The sequence below is a fragment of the Poecilia latipinna genome, unplaced genomic scaffold (assembly GCF_001443285.1).
Source record: "Poecilia latipinna isolate Pla-1442-1.1 unplaced genomic scaffold, P_latipinna-1.0 Scaffold877, whole genome shotgun sequence".
Classification (NCBI taxonomy): domain Eukaryota; kingdom Metazoa; phylum Chordata; class Actinopteri; order Cyprinodontiformes; family Poeciliidae; genus Poecilia; species Poecilia latipinna.
The window spans coordinates 571,909-593,619 of NW_015113493.1; the positions used below are offsets into that span (position 1 = coordinate 571,909).

Sequence of the window (21,711 nt, forward strand, 5' to 3'; positions counted from 1 at the left end):
GTAACTTTAAAATTATTCTACGTTTTGTTTGATAAATCTTGTTTGGTTTTGGGCATTAAATTACATAGTGCAATAAACACTTTATGGATGAACATGTATATTTTTTTTCATTTGGCTTTAGTGCCAAAAGAATCCTCTTTTTGAGGGAGAACAACTGTGCAACAGCTTTAAATTAGAGGTGGGCATTTATCATGATAACTTTCAGCTTTGGTAGTTTCACTATTTTATCCAGTGTTTGTTCAATAAAAGCATCTGTAAATAAATTTGAAAATACAGTGACTGTATTTAGTGACAGAAATCACACTTGTTTACATGATTGATGTCCTAAAGAACGTTATTAGAAATAGGAATGCTATTCAAGAGCAGCAGTGGTGCTATATAAACACTTTGTTACCGTTTTATAAATCAGAACTTTTGCACGGAATGTGCCTCTAAGACCTCTAGTCCTTATAGTATTTACCAAACGTGCATTTGGTTTGTCCCAGTTTATTTTTATGTTTTCTCCCAAATTCTGACACAAAAACGATGTTTGTAGTTGAAATATAAGCACTTCTAACTTAGTCATGTTGTCTTGGACTAAACAGGATTGTGTTTTGCAAGAGAAACTTTTATATAAAGAAATACTTTAGTTTTATTATGGTGTATGAACCAAATAGCAAAACTCTTGTGCTGTTAAAATGCCACCTATATGTGACTTTTATACTTGTTCAATAAGTTGCACTTTAAATAAATCCTTGGGCTGGTAAAATAACAGAAGGGGAAAAGGAAATGTTATCTGTAGCAACAGGGGGGAAAAAAACACTCCAATTTCAACATTTACTTGAAGACTATGAACGTACCTTCTGTTTATAGTTGGCAGCAATTGAAGAAGTTAATGGAGACAAAAAGAAAGTCAGTTATTAACAACATGAAAATTTCACCTATGAACTCAAACTGCAAAATGCTGTACAGCTGGAATTATAAAATTCCTGTCCTAAGTCAAATAAATATGAAAAAGTTAAACATCTGTGAGCATGATATTTGAGGTCACTCAATTGTTCAATTGGATGACTTGTTATATATTCAGATAGATGAATATGTGGTTCAAAAATCCACCATGGCAAGTATGTCTAAAATATGACAAGTGCATCATGACAACTAAGAGCCTTGATTTGACACCTGCTCAATTAAAGGAGACCAGACAATTGTAGTCTGAAAGAAGCCACTTAGTAATGTCTCAAGTTATTCCATCTAGCAAAACTGTGACTCTGTGCGTTTGTGTCCGACCTCATTTCCTTCAGCCCCTTGGTCTGGATGACATGGAGGATTTGTTTAGGAGTCATGGGTGCATCAGAGAAGTTCTCCAGGACCTGGAAGATACATTTATTTTTGTGAAGAACAAAAACTCAGCTAAGAAAACTTGGAGAGAACTGTGTACAGTCCAGAGCAGGACTCTGAAAGACATCTCTATCAGACCTCTTTGAATGACTTAACACAAGGGTGTCCAAAATCAGTCCTAAGGGAAAGTCACTTGGATGTATCAGAGGCTTCCATGTTTTAGCACATTTGAATCAAACAGATGGGTAGTCGGCAGGTTTCAGTAGAATTTGATAACATGCCGAGGAGCTAATTAAGCCATTTGAATCAGCTGTGTTGGAGCAAGAACACAGCTAAAATCGCAGGACATTGGCATCCCTGAGTTCACACATACAAAATGAACCTTAAGCATAGGTTAGACACGTGTATTTTGATGAGCAGACAAATCCTTCTTTATTGTTCAGTACGGTAAATAGATCAACATGTCCATCCAGAGAAGTACTGACATAATGATGGACAACTTAAAATGAACTAGTTAGTACTTCAGGACGTATTACGCAGTAGTGATGGGTCAATCGGGACCATTTCAACTGGGGACTTCGAGACAGACAGCTCTGCATTTTTTCCCCCTTTTGCTGCTCAGCTCTCACTCTGTGACTCGGCTCAGGGCAGAACTTTGTTTTGATTAGCATGGCAGTCTTGTGGCCAATCATGTGAGGATATGGGATCGTACCATAATGTGAGAACAGAAAGTGGAACAGACAGCAGTCAGAAAGTGGTGAGGAGAAGAGTGCAGCATCTGCTGGCAGTTTATTTATATAATAATTGTGAATTATGGGTCTGTTCATTAGACTTGCTTACAGTGGGGTTTTTTTCCATTCGTTTTTGTGATAAAAATGTAAAGTTTGCTTAAATTATACAAAAGTAAAAAAAAATCCTGCTTTTCTAATAGAACAAACATAAAATTAAGCAAATATAAAACTTCTTCTAAAGGGTGCAAAATGATTTATCATGCAAAACCCATCTAGCCAAGTCAAGCTATGGGTCTGCAGATAATAAACTGAGACGTTTCGAGTCAAAAGAGCCCAAAGCTCTTCTTTGGGAGCCGTGTCACAAGAACTACAGGGTCTCCCCCCCCAGTGCATGATTTCCAGTTTCAAGCAATGACATAAGGTCATAAAACCGACCACTGCTTGTGAGATGGAGTAGCACCTCTCCATCGATCTGAATTGCACACCTCGCTAACAGAGAACAAAACGACAAGTTATACATTAGTCATATAAGTGAATGTAGTTCGAATCCATCTTGGCTCAGAGCATGTCTTATTTTGAACTTATGGGATGCATTTTTTCACTGCATGTTTATTTTAAATCCCATATTGACTCAGGAGGACTTGATCTTTTAATAATGCATCTTAAATAGACAATTTGAAATATAAATAGTCAATTAGCTATTATTGGAATAGCCTAGCTTTCCTCCTCACTTCACACCGCTCTCTGAAAGTGACAGAAAAGATGGACTAAGCTAGGTTAGTAGTTGATGCATTGAATTGAATTAAACTGCTGCACCTGCCCGTTTGCTTCACACGTTATAGTTTCTGATAAGGGTGCACCAATTTGTCACCCAGCTGATTTATCGGTGCCGATTTCCTTAATTTTGGGAGATCAGTGATCGGCCAACCAATTTTTACATGTGAAGTGGATCTTATCCACCATTCTTATCTATCAATCAATCAATCAAATTTTATTTGTATAGCACATTTCAGCAGCAAGGCATTTCAAAGTGCTTTACATAATTAAAATAAAAATCTACCTAAAAATCAACCACAGTTCTCTGCTTTCCCAAGAGAAAGGTTTGACTGAAAACACCAGCTCACCAGGTCATGTTTGCATGTTTACATTAAACAATAGTTGTTGAATATTTTTGCTAAATTGAGCAACATTTGAGACAAAAAAAAATTTGGTATCGGAAAAAAATTGGAATTGGCAGGTTAGGCTTTTTAAAAGATCGGTAATCTGTGATAGGCCAGAAAACTGCAATTACTGCATCCCCAATTTCTAACTTATGATGCTTGCTTGTGCACCTCAAGATTTTTGTAACTAACATTTTTTTAATGCAAAAACATGTTGGGCTGTCAGTGGACTGCCCCAATGCCTCCACCACAGCACTTAGCAAGTCCTCTGGGGGAAACCTTGTACTGGTTTCTCAAAATGTTGCAACACAAATGATTTACATTGGAGGAAACATATTTCTCATTTATCTTCTTCCTCAAGATTTCACCAGATCAGTTCTGCCAGTTTTGAGCTAATTTAGAAACGCACCATTTTAGGGCTACGTCACGACTATGTAAATAAGTTATTGTTGGTCTCGCACTCCTAACTCAGCGTTTACATTAGCACCTCAGACATGTGAAAATGGCTACAAATAGATGAACATTGGCACAAACGCATATTTTTGACCCTGAAGCAGAAGAAGTGCTCATATCGTGGGTAATGTCACATGAGACACGGGACTAGCAGAGGCTATCATTCAGCGTTAGCTTGTGCTAAGTGACAAATTCATGTACATGCCGAACAATACAAAGCAAAAATAAGATATTATGTGCTTACATCACCATAATTTGTAGACTTGTTATGAACAGTAGGTCCAAGTATTTTAGCAAATCCTCCAAGGTAGTTTGCAAAGGACTCCTTCCTAAACTGAACTGCGCAAACTACAACTTTCTATGGCAATATCGCAGGAACATTACAAGCAAAAATAAAATGAAGCCACACAGCTCCGTTTTCTGTGAGTGGGACAAAATGCATGGACAAATGCTCTGTATTGCAGGCGAAAACAAAACATTGTTCATTCTCATCAGCCACTGTCAGGGTTTCCCCCAGAAAACTTNAAACCATATCAAATGCGTTGTCTTAGAGTTAATGCGCGCAGAGATCTGAGAAACTCGTGACGTCAGACACGGTCGAGTCCCATAAACTCGACCAACCAGAAAAGTTTCTGTGACGATTAAAAACTCAACAGACATGAAGTGGAACAACTAGTAAAGCCAAATCTCCCATTTGTTGTGCATCTCTGCATAGTGCAGCAGATTACCTCATCATGCAGGGCCGGTCCAAGGCTGTATAAGGCCTGGAGCAGAATCTGACTTAGGGGCCCCTTTTGTTGCTAAAAATATCAGCACCTCTAACAACTTCTGTGTTAGATTTAGTGAAATATGGGAGAAGGGAGTAGTGTAGCTGGCCAGCCTAAAAAGCAATAAGTTATAATCACAGTTTACTAATTTGTATTTGTAAATTCAAAGATTAAACTCACAGCATCAAATTGTTGCTATGGTAACAAAATAATCTATCTATGAATATTGTTCTTTGAAGTTTTGCAAAGTAAACTTGAAAGCTAAAACCTTCAAACCTTTCTCCTTAAAATCTTGTATTTAAATGTTAAACAATTTAAAATCATTTAATTTATGTATGCCTAAAAAATTGAATACAATTTAACAGCATTGATAATCTCAATAAACATTTATGTATCTGTGGTCTGTTTTAAAATATTAGTGTTTATGGGGCCCCTGAAGCCCTTGGGGGCCTGATGGAGCTGACTTAATTTGGATTAAACAGAAGTGCAAATTTGTTGTTTTTAGACTAGTTGTGGGTTTAAATAGCATTTCACTGGAGATGTTTTCCTGTAACATATAATTACACAGTAATACTTTTACATTTCCTGTAAAAGTATTACAGGAAATGTAATACTTTTCCTGTATTACATTACATAAAAACACAGTCCACCGTGTTTTTAATACAAAAACACGGTGGACCACCGGTGGGCTGCCTCGACGCCCTGACCACCGGGCTTAGCAAGTTTTCTGGGGGAAACCCTGGATATTCAATATTAATATTGCTGTTATGGCCGATTTCCAATATTTACCGATATTGTACATATTATGCATATTTCTCAACCCTTTAGACACCTTCATAAAATATACCACACTGCTAACTTCATCACTGCTTTTTTGCTTTAGTTACTATCACTGCCACTTCCGCTCTCACTCTAGAAACAAAAAAATCAGCATTTTGCATTTAAGATCAAAAAATATTTCTGACTGTAGGTTTGCCTTTATAAGAAATGTGAGAAGGTTTAAGATGGATCTTCAGTGGGGTAATTTCTACATCCAGCCTTTGTAAATCACTTAGTAAAGAAAAAGCCTTTTTTGTTTCTTAGTACTGGCCACCAGGATGTTGTGACAGCTCTGAATCGACCCTGCTGATTTGATAGTATTTTTTGGCCCCAACACTCCAAACGACAGCCTTTGCACCGTCCAGGTTTCACTACCCTGCAGTTCTGCTAAATGTCACATAAACGGCTAAGCTGTCTACTCAGCACTGCTTATTCAGTGCTTGCTCACCCCTGGGCCTTCTGTAATGTAATGTGGAAATATTTTAACCGTTTACTTTTGTGGTGTTTTTTTTATTAGCACCAGTAAACAGTAAGGTGCATACATAATACTGCCCCTTTAAAATTGAGGAAAAGGCAGGCCTTTAATACACACCTGCACTGTGGGGACGTAGCATCCTGCATAAACACCCAACACCAACATCTTAATTCTAGGAAAATAGTCTTAACTCTTTTTTCTGGTTTAAAAATCAAAGGTTTGTTCTTGATTCTCATTAGTTCCTAAATGTAATGGAAAATCCTGAACATGGTCATTTAAACACCTTCATGCAGAGTTAGTGTTAAATGTGGACGTAGCAACTCCAGTTAAATTTTACCATTCATATCATATCTACAGATTGGGTAGTTAATAGTTGATGAGATTGGGTATGTTTTTATTGGTTTTAAAAAATGATGGTGTCCATGTTTGCGCTAACATCACTTCAAAGCTCAGTCTTCTGTCACTGAAACATCAGATTGTTTCTGCTTCTCATTCAAATTTCTTTCATTTCTTTGTGCTTTCTCTAAGGTTTTACTGCTTGGACCTCTTGCTATCAGGTAGTTGACAGTTCAGGAAGAACTCTTTCTATTTGATAGCAGCAGCACTGTTGGAAATGTTCTTTCTTCAGAAGCAAAGGGCAGTGAGTCACCTCTGACTATTATCTGCAGGATTTATCCCAGGAGATGAATGAAGTGCTTTGGGCTGCAGAGATGATATCCTGTATGTGATACAGTAATTGAGAAACCTAATGATAGATAAATGTGATGAAAGAAAAATCTAAGGATTATTTTAGTTCTGTCTAATCCACATGTGTGTTGTGTGCTAGGATTATCAGGTTTTGTTGCTTAAACTCTATTTCCTTTAGAGCAACTTCAGGATTTTTCTAGAATCTAGTCGTGTTTTTTCTTACCGTTTGCAGCACAATGATGCATAAAGCTTAAATTTCTGATTTTGGTACTAAGGTCACCTGCTTTTATGAGACATGGCCTGTCGTTAGAATTTGAAGGGAGGGGACGTCCCACTGTGTGAGAAAAGCTGGAGTCACTCTAAAACAGAGGGTTTCAATACTGATATTGATATTGATACCGATATCCGAAGTTTAGCAGTGGCCAACACCAATCCAATGGAGAAAAACAGAGCAGAATTGATTTGATGTTTCTTTTTAAATGCATACACAAGCTTGGTCAAATATGTAGAAACAACAGATCTTTAATTTGTTCATTCAGTTCAATTAGGATGATAACAGCCAATGTGAAATGAATAATAAAGAAACTCACTAAAACAATATGATGTATGATACATGGTCACTGGTCATACACTTTAAACTCTCTTTAGCATGTTGGATTAGCAGTGAATGTGATCAGTCATTTTTGTATAGCTGTAGCATGAGGAGGCTGAGTCCCGGTCATGTCAACAAAGTATCAGTGTCTGATTCCTGATCTCAGTCAGGAGGTCTCACAGGGCTTCTGTTCCTCTCACCTTGCAAAGCAAAGCTACTACACATTGAAGTCACCGGCTGTTTTCAGAGTACAATGTGAAGCTTTAGAAGACTGTTGGATCTGTTCTTTATACTTATATATACATGTTACTTATCTAGCGCTTTTTCAATCATTATAGTCACATTCACCCATTCATGCTCACACATTTATACACCAATCGGTAGGCAACTTGGGGTTAAGTGCCTTGCCCAGAAGCACATCGACATGACAGGAACCTGGAATCGAACCTACAACCTTCCTATCACAAGATGACTACTTTACCTACAGAGCCACAGTCGCCCCATCTAATTATGACAACCAGGAGACAAAGTCCAAACATTCAGATATGAAGGATATTGTTGGCTCTCTCATTGCTTAGAAGAGTGACATTGAATTCTGTTTTCTAGTTCTGTCAACACTGGATTGGAATGCATGTGTTTTCTCTTGTAATTTAACTGTTGAAGTTACAATATATAACTTTTACAAAAATGTATTTTCCATATTTATTAAAACTGTAAGTAACCATGTCAGGAGAGTATGTTCTGTGAAAATTTTTTATCTCATCCACTTCCTTCCACTGCTACTATTGCGATCTGCAAAAATGCACTACTCCCGATCAACAGCCAATCAGAGCCTGGAGGCGGGTCTTTGCACTGTCAGTCAGCCTTGTGTATACTATTAAATTTGCTAATGGTAGAAAAACAACTTACCGGTCCAAGAAAACAGTTTATCCACCCACATGATACGCTAACTAGTCTTAACATATAGGGCTATGTTGTGGTGAACCAGTTGTCTTGTAGTGGAGAAGAGAGGGCGTGAGGACAAGAATGATTGACAGCACTAGGATCCTCCTCCTGGCTCTGATTGGTTGTTTCTGACTGAATGGGGTATTTCTGCAGTTTGCACTGGGAGGAGGCAATGGAGTTCAATTTTTTCCACAGATTATCTGTCTTGTATGATACTGTCACAACATAATGATAATTTTAACAAATATGTAAAAAACATTGAAAGTTACATACAGCAGCTTCAGTACGTTGTGGAAAGCCAAGTTGTAATACGCAGAATAAATTGTACCCAAACAAATCTATGTCACATTCACAAGATCATGCTGACTTGGATCTCTTGGCTCTACATGTGTTTTATGGATCTGGAGAAGGCTTATAACTGTAAGGCATTTTGTGCGGAGCCCAATGGGGATGATTTTAAGGAATGTTGGTCTTTGTCCAACCAAAGCCAGAGTGATGTCTATTTTTTTTCAAGTCAAGCATGTTCCCAGTAAAAGGCTGGGTTTTACCAGGGTTGTCCCTTGTCTCTCTGTTTGTGGTGTGCATGCACAGGATCTGGGTTTGGCACCTCAGAGTCTCGTCTTTCCAGATGATTTGGGTTCTTTTGGTATCTTCAAGCTGTAACTTTTAGCATATACTAGAACGTTTTACAGCCAAGTGTGAAGTGACCACGATCAGAGTCGGCTCCTCTAAGTCTGATTCCATGATTGTAGACCCCAAAAAAGTTATTTAAGGGCTGTGTAGGTTTCCCTCTGGCTCTAACCAGTCCAACATAAAGGATCTTCCTGCTTGAGTGTTTATTGCAGAATCGGCTAATTATTACTTGACTTCCTTAAACAGATCAGGTCCTGGATGCAGCAGTGGAGCAGGACTATCGAGCGTGCAACCCATATAAGGAGGCTTCAGACCTCGATGCAGCCGTCACCGCTTTGAGTCCCGGTCCATTGACCTTTGCCACATTTCCCCCTCTTTTAGATATCACTTTCCTGTCTGACCATTGTCAAATAAAGGCCACAACAGCCAGAAAAAAAACACAAAAAACCCATAGAAAAGCCTTACACAGTATCAGCCAAACCCTGTGCGATGGAGACATCAGCGGACCATCGTGTCATACATCGTGATATCATCGAGCCAGAGCTGCTGGGTGCTGACTGCACTGCCACCATCAGAGGAGTTCAACCACAAAACCTGAACAGTTCATTTTATTTCACTGGCTCCATGTTAATAGATGTCTACGGTCCTGTCGGCGCCATGACAACAAGCACCCAGGAAGCTTGTTAGACTTGATGCCTCCCTATGAGCTGTCATTAGCAGTTTATAAGTTATGTGTGCCACGAGTCCTTTTGCAGGATCTTATTGACTAAGTTCATTGCTTTATGTTTATTGATCAGTTCTTAAAGGAGCAGTACAGATATTATGAACCATAAAGATTCATATCTGAGTGTTGCTGATGTTGACTTGTTTCGCTGTCATTTCCAGGGAAATGTTGTACATAGATATGCACAGGGATGCAATGTCGCTAGGCAACATGCTCAAGAAGACAATGAGAGAGGTGCAGTAGGTTTAGTGCTGAATGGAAGTTTGAAGGGTGTTGGACCAGCACCATGCCTGATCTTCCTCTTACCTGCCCTCCGGTTGTCGACACAAAACTGAAGCAAATGAAGAGACAGCTGGTGAACATAAGAAGTCTCCTTCCATCATAGACTGTCTGCATGCTTGGTAAAAATCTGTTTATATTTCCCTCAGTGGAAGGATCAGATGTGGCCAGGAGAGCCAAAATCTAAATTCTAATAAAATTCAGTTTTCAATTCAATTAAGTTCATTTATGTAACACCAGTTTGCAACACACGTCTAAAGGAATTTAAGGAAGTCAATTCAGCCCAATCAAGCAGAGAGAATCCGAGTCAATTACATATAAACATAATTTCAGTCTGTAGATGTGCAAAGCTGATTCAAACCTTTTGAGGTTCACATCAGAATACTTTTCAGATTTTTATTTGAAGAAAAACTTTGAAAACCTTGTATAATTTCCCCTTTTTATTTATCTCCCCTTTGAATCTATACGCTCCTTCATCACTTTAATTCCCAGTAATGTACACCAACAGTGGTTAGAATGTGAGTAATAGGGAAAGAGTTCAAAACTTTTAAAAAGTAGAAAAACTTTTGCAAGGTGCTGGGCAAGAATGAATTCATGTTGGCCTTCCTTTGCAAGTGAGGAGCAGTGTGTCCTGTTACCGGTTCGAAACCCTCATTTCGTCTGCCATCATGTCCCTGAGCAGGATTTTTCCCCTGCCTCACCTGCTGGTAGTGGCTCTGATTGCCCCACTGGCCCCAATGCATGGTTACTTTTCTGCAGGTGTTTTTTTTTTCTTCCCAGGTATAATATAGGAGCTAGCTGAAAGCCTTTTACCCAAGACTGAAATCTTCCTGTAAGTTCAACAAAATAGCAACAGAAGTTTTAGCCTAAGGATGTGCACACTTAACACTCCATTTTTCCCACCTTTTCCTGAGAGACCAACATCTCTCATTGAGGAATCTGACACCATTTGAAGTGGTTGTTTTGGTTTGCTGTGGAGCAAAAGTGAAATTCTAAAGACCACTTGCCCACATTTGAACGTAGCAGACAGGAATAACGGCAGACACCCCTGGGTGAATTGTAAGATCTGGTTCGTCCATCAGCCTGACAGACCTGGTGGCTGATAAAAATGTCTCTCTGCCAGCACTGGATCCCAGATCTTCCTGTCAGAGGTAGGAGGAACAAGCTACACTTGGGGAAATGAGGCAGTCTCTTCAGAGCTCTAAATATTTCCAGATGCTACAAGGCAAACTGTGGGAACATAATTGAGAGAAAAATGAGTGTTGGGCTAGCCATGGGACCCCTAAAAGACTATTTTTAAAGTCTACCTTGCTATACCGCTTGAATAATGAATGCTTTTAGGGCAGTAATTATAATTTCTGAGCTGGGCCTGCAAACAGTGGTTCTTTAGTGTCGGTTTTTATGAAGGTTTTGCAGAAAAATAACAGAGGAAGTTGGTATTTTCAGGTTATGCATTTCATCCAATGATTTATGCTCTCTGTGTAGTTTTTGTGGGTCACTGGAACTCTAAACAGACCTTTTTTCTTAAGCGTCATTCAGTCATAAATATGAACTGATGGACAGGTACTACAAGGTTAAGGTCACGCAGCAAACCTTAGATTTAGATACATACTAAATGTTCAGTTCTTCAAAGTAAAGGTTCTCTCGTTGATGTCTAGTTTTATTCATATTTATAAGCAGGAAAATAAACTAATTCATTCCAAGTACACAAGAAAAATGATCCTCAAGGAAAAGTTAGGACACCCTGCCACTTATAACTACTCTGCCCCCCTCAAGCTAAAAACCTGAGAGAGAGACTATCAGTCTGACGCTCATTTGTCCCACTCCTCACTTTCAGCTGTCAGATGTTTAAAGAGATTTTTACATCTTTTGCCTGTTTCAAGTCGCCCCACAGCATCTCAGTGAATCCCAGGTCTGGACTTTGACCCGGCCCACAGCCTTCCATTGGCCTCTCAGCCAGTCTTTGATGTATTGTCTGGTTTATTTTGGTTCATTGTCATGTAGCAGGATCTGATTCTGCTTCAGCTTTTATTTCCTTAAGAAAGCTCTCAGATTTTCTTCAGGCCGTTCTCTCTGATAAATGGTAGAGTTTGTGATGGCGAGCTGACCAGGTCCTGCTGCAGCAAATCATCTCCAAACCATGACACTGCCAACTCTGTGCTTAACACCTGGCAGTTCTTTATCTGGAATAGTGGATCTGGTTCCTGTCCAATATGTCCTCTGTTCTGGTCTCAGATCAGTTTTAGACTCCTCTGTCCAAAGAACATTTTTCCAGAAGTCCAGGTCTCTGTCCTTCTGGAAAACTTTACTCTGATCTTCATGTTTCTTTTAAAGAGCAAAGATGTCCTCCTTTCACACCTTCCATTAAAGTAAAACGTGTTCAGTGTCTTTCTGATTTTATTTTTACAAAGTTGTTACTATGAAGGGAAATCCAGGCGAGAAGTAGGAGAAATAAAAAAATGAAAAGGAGTAGAGCATGGAAACAAATGCAGGGTTTCCCCCAGAAAACTTGCTAAGCCCGGTGGTCGGGGCGTCGAGGCGGTCCACCGTGTTTTTGTATTAAAAGATATTAAGTTGACAGGAAATGTAAAAGTATTACTGTGTAATTATATGTTACGGGAAAACATCTCCAGTGAAATGCTATTTAAACACACAACTAGTATTAAAACAACAAATTTGCACTTATGTTTAATCCAAATTAAGTCAGCAGCTCCATCAGGCCCCCAGGGCTTCAGGGGCCCCATAAACACTAATATTTTAAAACAGACCACAGATACATAAATGTAACACTTGTTTATTGAGATTGTCAATGCTGTTAAACTTTATTCAATTGTTTAGGCATAGATAAATTAAATGATTTTAAATTCTTTAACATTTAAATACAAGATTTTAAGGAGCTGGCAAGTTTACTTTGTAAAACTTCAAAGAACAATATTCATAGTTAATTGTTTTGTTACTATAACAACAATCTGATGCTGTGAGTTTAATCTTTGAATTTACAAATACAAATTAGTAAACTGCGACTATAACTTATTGCTTTTTAGGCTGGCCAATTAAACTACTCCCTTTTCCCATATTTCACTAAATCTAACAGAAGCTGTTAGAGGTGCTGATGTTTATAGCAACAAAAGGGGCCCCTAAATCAAATTCTGCTCAAGGCCTCATACAGCCTTGGACCGGCCCTGCATGATGAGGTAATCTGCTGCACTGCGCAAAGATGCGCAACAAACAGGAGATTTAATTCAGTGCTGCTAATGTGGTTTTAGTAGTTGTTCCATTTCGTGTCTGTTGAGTTTTTAAGCGTCACAGAAACTATTCTGGTTGGTCGAGTTTATGGGACAAATTTCTCAGATCTTCGTGCGGCCATATGGATTGATGCATCGTGTAACCGGAAAAATAATACTAAAAATAATACTAAAATAATATAAAATCAGCGTGATGCGTGACTCCGAGGAGAGAGCGTTAAAGCTCCTCACCGGGCTGAACCTGCATGATCAGGATAGCGCTGCTCGTTATCCACAAACGCTCCAGCCAACCGGGACCACAGACATAAACTTTACAGGGAAGACAGACACAGAGCCACACGCTGGGCAGCATGTTGAGATGGAAACGCCCCATATAATTGTTCGTTCACAAAGATAAATCATTCTCACCGCTCCACAACGCGCCTCTGAATTCGCTACAACTTATTCCTGCGGTTCACATAGAGCTGCGCAACCAGAGCTAACGCAGAGGGTTTTAAACTCTTACCTAGAGTTCTCCAAAGGATCATAATTCCTCACTAAGTTTATGTAAATATCCATACAGGTCAGCCAGTGTCCAGTTTGAGTAGAAAGAGGCGCGCGATCCCGCTGAGGTGAAGCAGCGGCAGCGCGCGAGACAGCTGTGTGATTGATGCGCGTGCTGTCGGCTTTAAATGCATAAACTATAAACCTATATATTATAAACCTATCATCCTTTAGGAATAAATCTGGTCTGCTAGTGAAATGCTAAGAGCAAAAGTCATGGTTGCAGCCCGGCTTTAAAAAATAAACACGATTTTTTTTATTTTATTTTTCCTAGAAACGTAAACAAGCAAAGCTTAGCCTGGCGGCGGGGCTAGTAAAGCATGGCGGGCCGCCAGGCTTATAATACACTGGGGGAATCCCTGAAATGACAAGATCTATATGTGATCCCCATGATGACGTATAGGGAAAAAGATTCAAATGAAAGAAAATTAATGTCTTCAAATAATGTGACAATATCTATAGGTACCATAATCTCCCAAGGAGCACAAGTACGGTAGTTTTCCAGTCTTACTACTATATACAAAAATAAAAATATATGATTTTCTTTTGCACATTAATGTTGGGATACATGTCCTAAGTCTCATTCATTAAACATCTGAATGATCAGGAAGGTGTCCTGTTGTGAAGCATGAAGCTGAATCATTGAGTGTTAACTGAATCAGGTCTGGATCTTGTGAGGGTTGAACTTCAACAAAGCTGGTCCCATCTGTCTGCTGTGTGAAGTAAAGCTGTTAGTCAGCCACATATCATCAGACTTAATCTGAACTGAAGCCAGCAGCGCTTTAATAAAACCACTGGTATACTTTGAAATCACACCAGTGATGTCTCACAGTGAGGGGAGCCTTTCATTGACCAACCAACCCCCCGGCCCCGGCATCCGGCCCTTGTAGGCTATCAAAGGAACGTGGCTGTTGTTTCTGCAGTAATTCCTCTGGGTCCAAACACACACTTAGAGGGCCCAGCTCTGCAGTGGCCCTATGCTTTACTACCGCTGATGTTTAACATGAGCAACCACACTCAGGTTCTTATCTCATTGTAATGTGTCTCATGCACACACACTCACACATACACACATTATGTTTCTGTGTCTTTACAGGGACTTTCGTTGATTTCTATTCATCTCTACAACCTGACTCTTACCCTAAACCTAAAAATTACCAGGACATACCTAACCCAAACCTAACCTAAACTCAATTCACATCTTAGTCCTAAACCTAACTCATAACCCAAAAACAGCATTTGCTCTTGTGGGGACCAGGCGTTGGTCTCCACAAAGAACAGTCGGTCTCAATGTAATATGTGTTAGGAAAATGGTTCCTGTATCAAATACAAGGACGCACACACACACCCACACGCACACACACATACACACGCGCACACACAAGCTCTTCTTCCTCTCTGGTTCTCTCAGATTGTGTAAATGATGAAAGTTAAAGTAATACATGGAACCAACGGGGGCATCTGGCCTAATTCCAGTACAGAATGGGATTTGATTAGTTCCTCTCTTCTTCCAGCTGTGTGTTCGTTCGTTCGTGTGTGTTTGCATGCGTGTATGTATGTGTGTCTGCATCTGTGTGTGTGCGCGTGCGTTTGTGTGTAGAGGGGAAGGAGGACCAACAGTGAAACTTGGTAACCGTTAGCTGCCCGGCAGTTAAATGCTGATCAATAGTGAGGACACAGAGCAGCTGCTGCTCAACACCTTTCTGCTCAGCTGTGTGTGTGTGTGTGTGTGTGTGTGTGTGTGTGTGTGTGTGTGTGTGTGTGTGTGCGGGCGTGCTTGCGTGCTTGCGTGTATGTCTCACCTTCAGAGATGGTTGTCGTTCTCCTCCTGATGCTCTTTCTCTGTGTTTAACAATGCGTTGTTTTCTGTTTGGGCCCCCAGTGCCGGACCTAAAGGAGACAACATCTATGAGTGGAGGTCCACCATCCTGGGCCCCCCGGGCTCCGTGTACGAGGGAGGAGTGTTCTTCCTGGACATCGCCTTCACACCAGACTACCCCTTCAAACCCCCCAAGGTAAGTGGTTCCCTGCCGCTCAGCAGAGCGCCCCCTGTGTTTAAGCTGCTGCTTTGAACAAAGACACGTTTGTTTTTTTACCATATACCTGGGTCATACTTTACTGGACTATAAACTGTCAAAGAAATTATTGCGATAAATGATAATATTGTTTTCTTGAAATCATTTTAAGTAATATGTTGATTATTTCAAAACAATGTTTGTTTGCACTCTTAAAGAGCAATAAAGTTTAATTTTGAAAAGAACACTTAACACTGGAACTGGAAGATATGTTAAATATCTAAAATCAAACATGACAACCTCAGAAAGCGTTTACAGCCAAAACATGAATAAAATGGAGTATGATGTCCCTGTAAACAGATTTGGCCTTCAAAAAATATTAATCATCACAATGGAAAGTAACAATTTTACTTGCGATTCATTGATTCATTGGTTAATGCAACAGGCTTACATACATAAACACTAGTATATCTCCAAAAGTTTGAATTTTGCATAAAAGTGCAATATTTCTTGCCCATCAATTTAGAAAGTGAAACAATCAATTGGCAGAGATTTATTACACATGAAGCAAAATATCTGAAGTGTTTATTTTTTGCTATTTTAATAATGCAGTTTTTAAGTACTATATAAGAAAATACGGCACTGACCTTGGCTGACTGATGATCATGAAGTTGGTATATAATTTACAGATTCCTGTTTGCTGTTCAAATCATTGAAATTATTGGCCAAATAAGAACTAAGTTATTGCCAACTAATTGCAGAGTCTCTATTATATTTTGTAGAACATACAAACCAGGTCAGTTTGAATGTGTTAATGACCTTGAGAAAGTTGGCCTCACTTAAAGGCTCTTTCACCATTTATCAAAGACTACATGGGATCACTTCTAGCTCTGTACTTTTCCATATTCGGATTGATCAAACCTGAACTGAGCATGTCCAAACTAAACAGAGATACTTTAAAACACCCTGTGATTTGTGAAATGTTTACTTCTATTTTAGAAAACACAAAAAGTATCAGGCATCAGGACCAGCTCGAATATTGTCCTGCTTGAACACAGCAGTATTTGGGAAACCATAGCTAAACTAAATAACTCTGCACTGACTACTGTTTCTTGAAAACTCAGCCTTATTTTATAAAACCTTTGTGGGAGGAGGGGAATGATTATTCTGATCTAATATATCGTCTTGTCTCTTGGCTTAAGCACTTCATTACACCTCCAGTCTCTCTGGACCTCTAAAACTGCACAGCTTCATGATGTACCACAACACTTTATGCTCTAGTTCAGATTTTCGGAGCTTTTACTGCCAGTTCCCACTGGCACTGCCAAGGAGAAGTGACATCCGGAAAGAATTTTCCTTCTGCTCATGCGGGGAAAAGCTGGCAACTGGTTTCATAAAAATTTGAAGACATTTTTCTGGGAGCCTTGTGTGGGGATCTAAAAAAAGAATAATTTAGCATTAATGCTGCTGAATTGGCAGCAGTGGCTTTTACAGGCGAACCATTCCAGAACACCACAGAGCATTTCGGCAAAGTTTACGCTTCACTTCCTGGAATGAAAGGAAGTGATTTCACATTTTTGTACAGCAAGTATGAAACAGTAAAATTAGTTTCTGCTAACTTTGTTCAGGATTGAAGTATCTACAAAATATACAAAATACACTCACTGGCCACTTTATTAGGTACACTCTTTCACTTGTTTGTAAACACAAGAAACACACTGGCCAATCACAGTGAACCCATATTTGAAATTTGTCTACAAGCAAAAACACTTTGTTGCAAAACTATTGTAATAAAACGGTATGTAGCAACAAAAAGAGTGAGTGGCACTATAAGTGAAAAAAAAAGATTTTTCTAAAGATGACTGGCCAATATTGGACCACATGGTAGCTCTGAATTTTTAGGAATCTAAAAATACAGATTTTTAGGAATCTAGACATAGTGGAAACGACTTTCTACTGAGCATCAGGATAGGAATCGAAGAGGATATAAGGGACTTTGAACGCAGCATGGTTGTTGGTGTCTGATGGGCTGGTTTTAGGATTTAGCCAGGAATACTATTGAACCACTGAATGAACCTTCCAGANCGCCAGGCTTATAATACACTGGGGGAAACCCTGACTGTGCAGTATAAATCAACTGCAGAACAAACTCTGCATCTCTTGTAATGATGTGGGTGGAGCTCCACTTGGGTTGCCAGGTGAGGGGCTGCGCTTGGCTTGGTGTTATAAATATAATAATAATAATAATAATATATAAATATCTGCTCGGTCTCAAAAACACTGCCACCGGGTATCTGTGGCAATGTGCTTGATCCATAAAGGTTGATCTATTCAATCCAACTCTATACTTTGTGCTCAGCATGTTTATGTAGCGGGTGTAATTCATAGTCACAACAAAAATAAAAGCCCCAAACTTTCAGAATTAAGTTAATTACTATTTAGGTTAAAACTATGTAGGCCCTATATTTGCACACTTATACTAGCAATAATCAGAGTTTGATATGAATTTAAATGTCATGAAATGTTAAATTTACTTTATTTGAAAAACCAACATAGCCAGTGTGTTTCCCCGCTAATGGCCGAGTTATAGTCATGCTTTTAAAAGTTTGAGTTGTGCGTGCGTGAACCAAAACAGCGGGATGGCATTTAAGGTCAAGGCGTACGTTGGAGCCATATTCTCATAAAACGAACCTTCATAGAGGGTTTATATAAATGACACTGCAAGGGGACACCTTCCAAATCATCCAGTTTGTGCGAACTTTGGCTCTGATTTGCACCTTTTCACAAAAATTCAGAGATGCCCGAACAGTCACAGGAAGTGACTGGTTAGGCCTTAACCTGACCACAAATCTAATGTGTTTGTACTTATGTCTCCGGCAACAGTGCCGATTTCCTTAATTTTGGGAGATCAGTAATCAGCCGATACTTACATGTGATTCTGATCTCATCTACCTCAGCAAACCTCTAAAAATTAACCACTGTCCTCTTCTGCTCTCCCGTGAGAGCAGTTTGACTGACTGACCCACCCACCAGGTCATGTCTGCACATTTGCAGTCAGCAGTAGTCACCTCACTGTTGGCAAATTTAGGACGTTTTGGACAAAACAATTAAATTGGCAACGGCCAAAATCATAATTGACTTTTTAAATATTGGTCGCAATCAACCAGAAAACTGCACCCCTATTTGTAATCAAAGAATAAATTGAAGACCATAAAGTGAAGACTTGTATTTATCTATGTATTTGAAAACATGTCACTATTTAAAAAACAATGTCTAATATGTGGTGTCTGTTACTTTAAATAAAATCCAGCCAATAGCAATATTAATTCTGCAGACAGACTAAACTAAGAGGCCTTAACCTGACCACAAATCTACTGTGTTTGTACTTATGTCTCTGGCAACTGAAAAACTTCAATTACAACCATTTATGCACCTCCTGCAAACTGCTTTGCTTTTTTTTTAATTGGGTGTTGCTTTACAAGAAGGTTACATTGAATCCAGCTCTGGTGCACTATTAAAAGCAAGAGTAAATTCTCAAGACACTTGAAGACGTTAACCTTGATAATGGTAAAATAGCTTTGCCATCAAAATGTTATTTCCAAATAAATGTTTTGCTTTACATACACCTCTAGATATGTGTTATATAGAAATTACCTTGGTATTTGAGTCGCGTTGTGTGCCAGTTTTTGCTACATTTGCGCATTGTGGCTGTTCAGATGCTGAAAAGCGTCGAGCTACTGGCTAACCAGCTAGCTAACTAGCTGCCTAGCAAACAAAGACCTGAATCAGAAGCGGCTATTTTGTTACCAGGCTTTAGGGGTTTCACTACGTCGCATTTTAATACATTACACAAGACACGTTTTACGCAAACAACAATCGCAAAAGCGGAGTAGCGTTCATGCTAAACACAAAGTATTTGTTGGCAAGATCAATTCTCGCATTAATATTATTAAGCTGCTAGCTGCTAATAGTTGGCTAACTAAACACCAGAAGCTAGGATGTGGTCGTGAGTGGAATGTCCACAGGCAGCAACGTGTCTGGATTAAAATCGTTTCTCTTCTAAAACATTTATGGTTTACATGCAAATTAAGTCTTATTTCTTACCATTCGAGCTGCTTCAGCCCAGGTCCGCTCCTTCTTTCTCTTTTGCTTGTCCTTCATTTCTTTAGCGCTCGTCTCTGCTCGGTGGCTACTAAGCAACCTAAAAGCAATCGCGACTGATCTCTTCAGCAGCGGCTAAGTATAGTCGAAGAATAGGCTCTTTTCGACGCAAGGCAACGCTATTGTGCAGTGGTTGCTGGTGTGTCTGCTGCCGAGTTTAAACCAACACTACAAACACATCTTCCTGTCGAGGCAGAGTTACTGTGCTAGCAGCCGTACTATTGCAGGACAAGCTAAGTTCAGAGGTCAAATCCTCCGCAGGAATGCAACAAAACCTATCCCCCTCCAGGAAATAGGCTGCTTATACCTTTCCACTTTATGACAACAAAGCAATGGAGTCTGCTTATTCTATAAAATACTGTTTACAATTTAGTAACTTTAAAACGTTACAGATTTAAATGTGAATTACATCGCAACATTTAGATAGGAAATAGATATACATTTGGGATAAATTAATTCTAGGGCATGTAGATAATTAATGAACAGTAGGCAATTAGAAATTAGGTCATTTCTAATAATTGGATGATACAAACAAAGATTATTGAGATAGTATGTCATAATTACGGTCTCATGTTAACGAGATACTATCTCAAAATTGTGACTTGCTGTCTCATAGTTATGACTTTGCTATCTCATAATAATGAGATCTCTTAAATATGAGATAGCTAAGTCATAATTATGAGGTACACGTTTACTTTTTTTCATCAGGGTGGTAGATATGGGCTTCCATACATCTGTGCTGAGTGCTTTAAAAAGTTGAACCAGAAAATAAGAAGTGAGGTTTCAATCCTTTCTCTCAAGGCCATTTTAAGTAATATAGTAATTTTCTGAATGATCACTTTATTTTTATTTACTTACTATTTGTTTTTGATTACTTATGTCAATTTCAAATTATTTAAATTACCTAAATTAATTTAGTTTTTTTTTAATGTAATAGTACTTCCACAGAACTTCTGACCACAAATGAAGCATCAGCTCTTCTCTTTGAGTCATTTGGTAAACTAGTTCACATTTCTTCTACTCAGACAGTAAATGTGCTTTCAGGAACTGTGTGTTTGAACTTTTGATCACATTTCTGCAACAAAGTATGATGAAGTAGTGTAAGAGTTGGCCAACGATAACAAAATTTTACCAAGAATATTTGATCTCATTTCTAGTCCAAACAATTTCTTTACACTTAAAATAATAGCAATGTCAACAAAGTGTTTTACAACTTGGGATAGCTGATTAACGACACAAAAGCTCAAATAATAAACCAGCTCAAACCAGACCCACAAAATAGAGGTGCTATGGACCTAAAGAAGGACCAAAAATGAGGGGAGAGAGAAGAAGTTCAAACCGTCTCTTCCACTGATCGTAATGGGCAAAGATCGGCAGACAAGCCGGATTCTCTGGACCTTCTGGAAATTACTGTGCAGAAGTAATAGTAAAAGAAAAGTAAAAGAAGAAAATAATGGAAGAAAGCATTCAAACTATTTTGAGTTATTTTTACAGGGCAATAAAGTCATCTGACAGCTTTGACTATCTTTTTTGTGTTAGTCTGATATTAAAGGGCCGTTTTCATGCGCAGTCCTATCTCAATCTTACACAAACATTAAAAAGCTAGATCGATTTTCAAACATTATTAGCACCAAAGACTTAAGGGTTTATAAGCACGTTTTCTCTGCGTCTCTTTAAGGTATTTGCAACTTTAAGTTAACATTTGTCATCACTGTGACTGTGTACAAAATAGGCCAGGGTGTATTTGCAAATTTATTGCGAGGGAACCCAATATATATTGCAAGTAAATGGAATACTTTTGCAAAATAACGCAAAAGAAAAAAAAAATCCGATATCCCCTACAGGACACCGTAAAATTCAACACGCATGGGAAGATATTTAGGGGCATCTCTAAAAATCAAGAAATTCTTGCCCTATTTCAAAAACACATTGACCCATATGTTATTTCATACCGGTGGTATAATATTTTTTAAAAAAAGTGTGAATATTCCCTATATGTTTTTAATAACTAATAAAATTAGAGAGATCACTAAGCAGCTAATCATATGTTAAAATTCAAAAAAGATATTAATACAATTTTTTTAATTATGTGATTATCACCCTGAAGGTCTGTCAGTTTATAATTGATAGTATGTATAAGGTGTTTGTTTTATGTTGGGATAGCA

The 21,711-nt window shown here is 38.8% G+C and overlaps 1 protein-coding gene across 1 annotated transcript in view; it reads right to left on the reverse strand.

Moving 5' to 3' along the window:
• asxl1 (ASXL transcriptional regulator 1) overlaps positions 1-19,834 on the reverse strand; it is a 30,297-nt gene extending 10,463 nt beyond the window's left edge. The window contains exons 1-3 of the mRNA XM_015048376.1: positions 19,490-19,834; positions 1,267-1,349; positions 840-842 (exon numbers count right to left, since the gene is read on the reverse strand). Of these exons, the coding sequence (XP_014903862.1) occupies positions 840-842; positions 1,267-1,349; positions 19,490-19,546 (143 nt within the window). The 5' untranslated portion in view covers positions 19,547-19,834. The remainder of the gene's footprint in view (positions 1-839; positions 843-1,266; positions 1,350-19,489) is intronic.
• Between the last annotated feature and the right edge of the window lie 1,877 nt (positions 19,835-21,711).